Raw genomic sequence first — 469 nt, 5'->3', positions numbered from 1 at the left:
AACGCTACAAACCCCTACGCAAGCTGCGTTCGGCTACGTCCCACCTCAGAACCGGCCTATCGCAAAAAACCAGCTCCAGCTGCTCCAACTCCAAGCTACCCAGCAGCAACCGCTGGTGCCACCACCAGGCTGGGTGGTCCAGCCTCCATCACAGCAGACGCAGCAACAGACTGGCCATACGCCGCAACTTGCGCAGCAGCAATTTAGTCCTTCGCCTACCCCATCGCACCCACAGACCCAGCCTGGTACCGCACAGAAGCGCGTTGGCTCACCTTACACCAACCAGCCTCCGAAGCCCGCCATCCCAGCTCACTTGGCCGGCCAACTGCCTGCTTCACCATCTCCGGCGCAGCGAAACCCCTAAGTAGTCTCGTTCCGCCCAAGACGCCGGTGGCCAGTTCCCCCTCCTTCATCATGACCGGTCGGGCACACGATGGACGGCAAAGGTCAACCCCTTCGACACCACGAC

General features: G+C 61.6%; 1 protein-coding gene across 1 annotated transcript in view; it reads left to right on the top strand.

The window, feature by feature from the left end:
* Positions 1-364, top strand: part of VDBG_05609 (conserved hypothetical protein) — a gene marked incomplete at both ends in the record, with an annotated part of 2,017 nt that extends 1,653 nt beyond the window's left edge. The window contains one exon of the mRNA XM_003004450.1: positions 104-364. Within this exon, the coding sequence (XP_003004496.1) occupies positions 104-364 (261 nt within the window). The remainder of the gene's footprint in view (positions 1-103) is intronic.
* Positions 365-469: the final 105 nt, after the last annotated feature.

Source organism: Verticillium alfalfae, genomic scaffold (assembly GCF_000150825.1).
Source record: "Verticillium alfalfae VaMs.102 supercont1.6 genomic scaffold, whole genome shotgun sequence".
Classification (NCBI taxonomy): Eukaryota; Fungi; Ascomycota; class Sordariomycetes; order Glomerellales; family Plectosphaerellaceae; genus Verticillium; species Verticillium alfalfae.
This window is presented reverse-complemented; position numbering and strand designations above follow the sequence as displayed.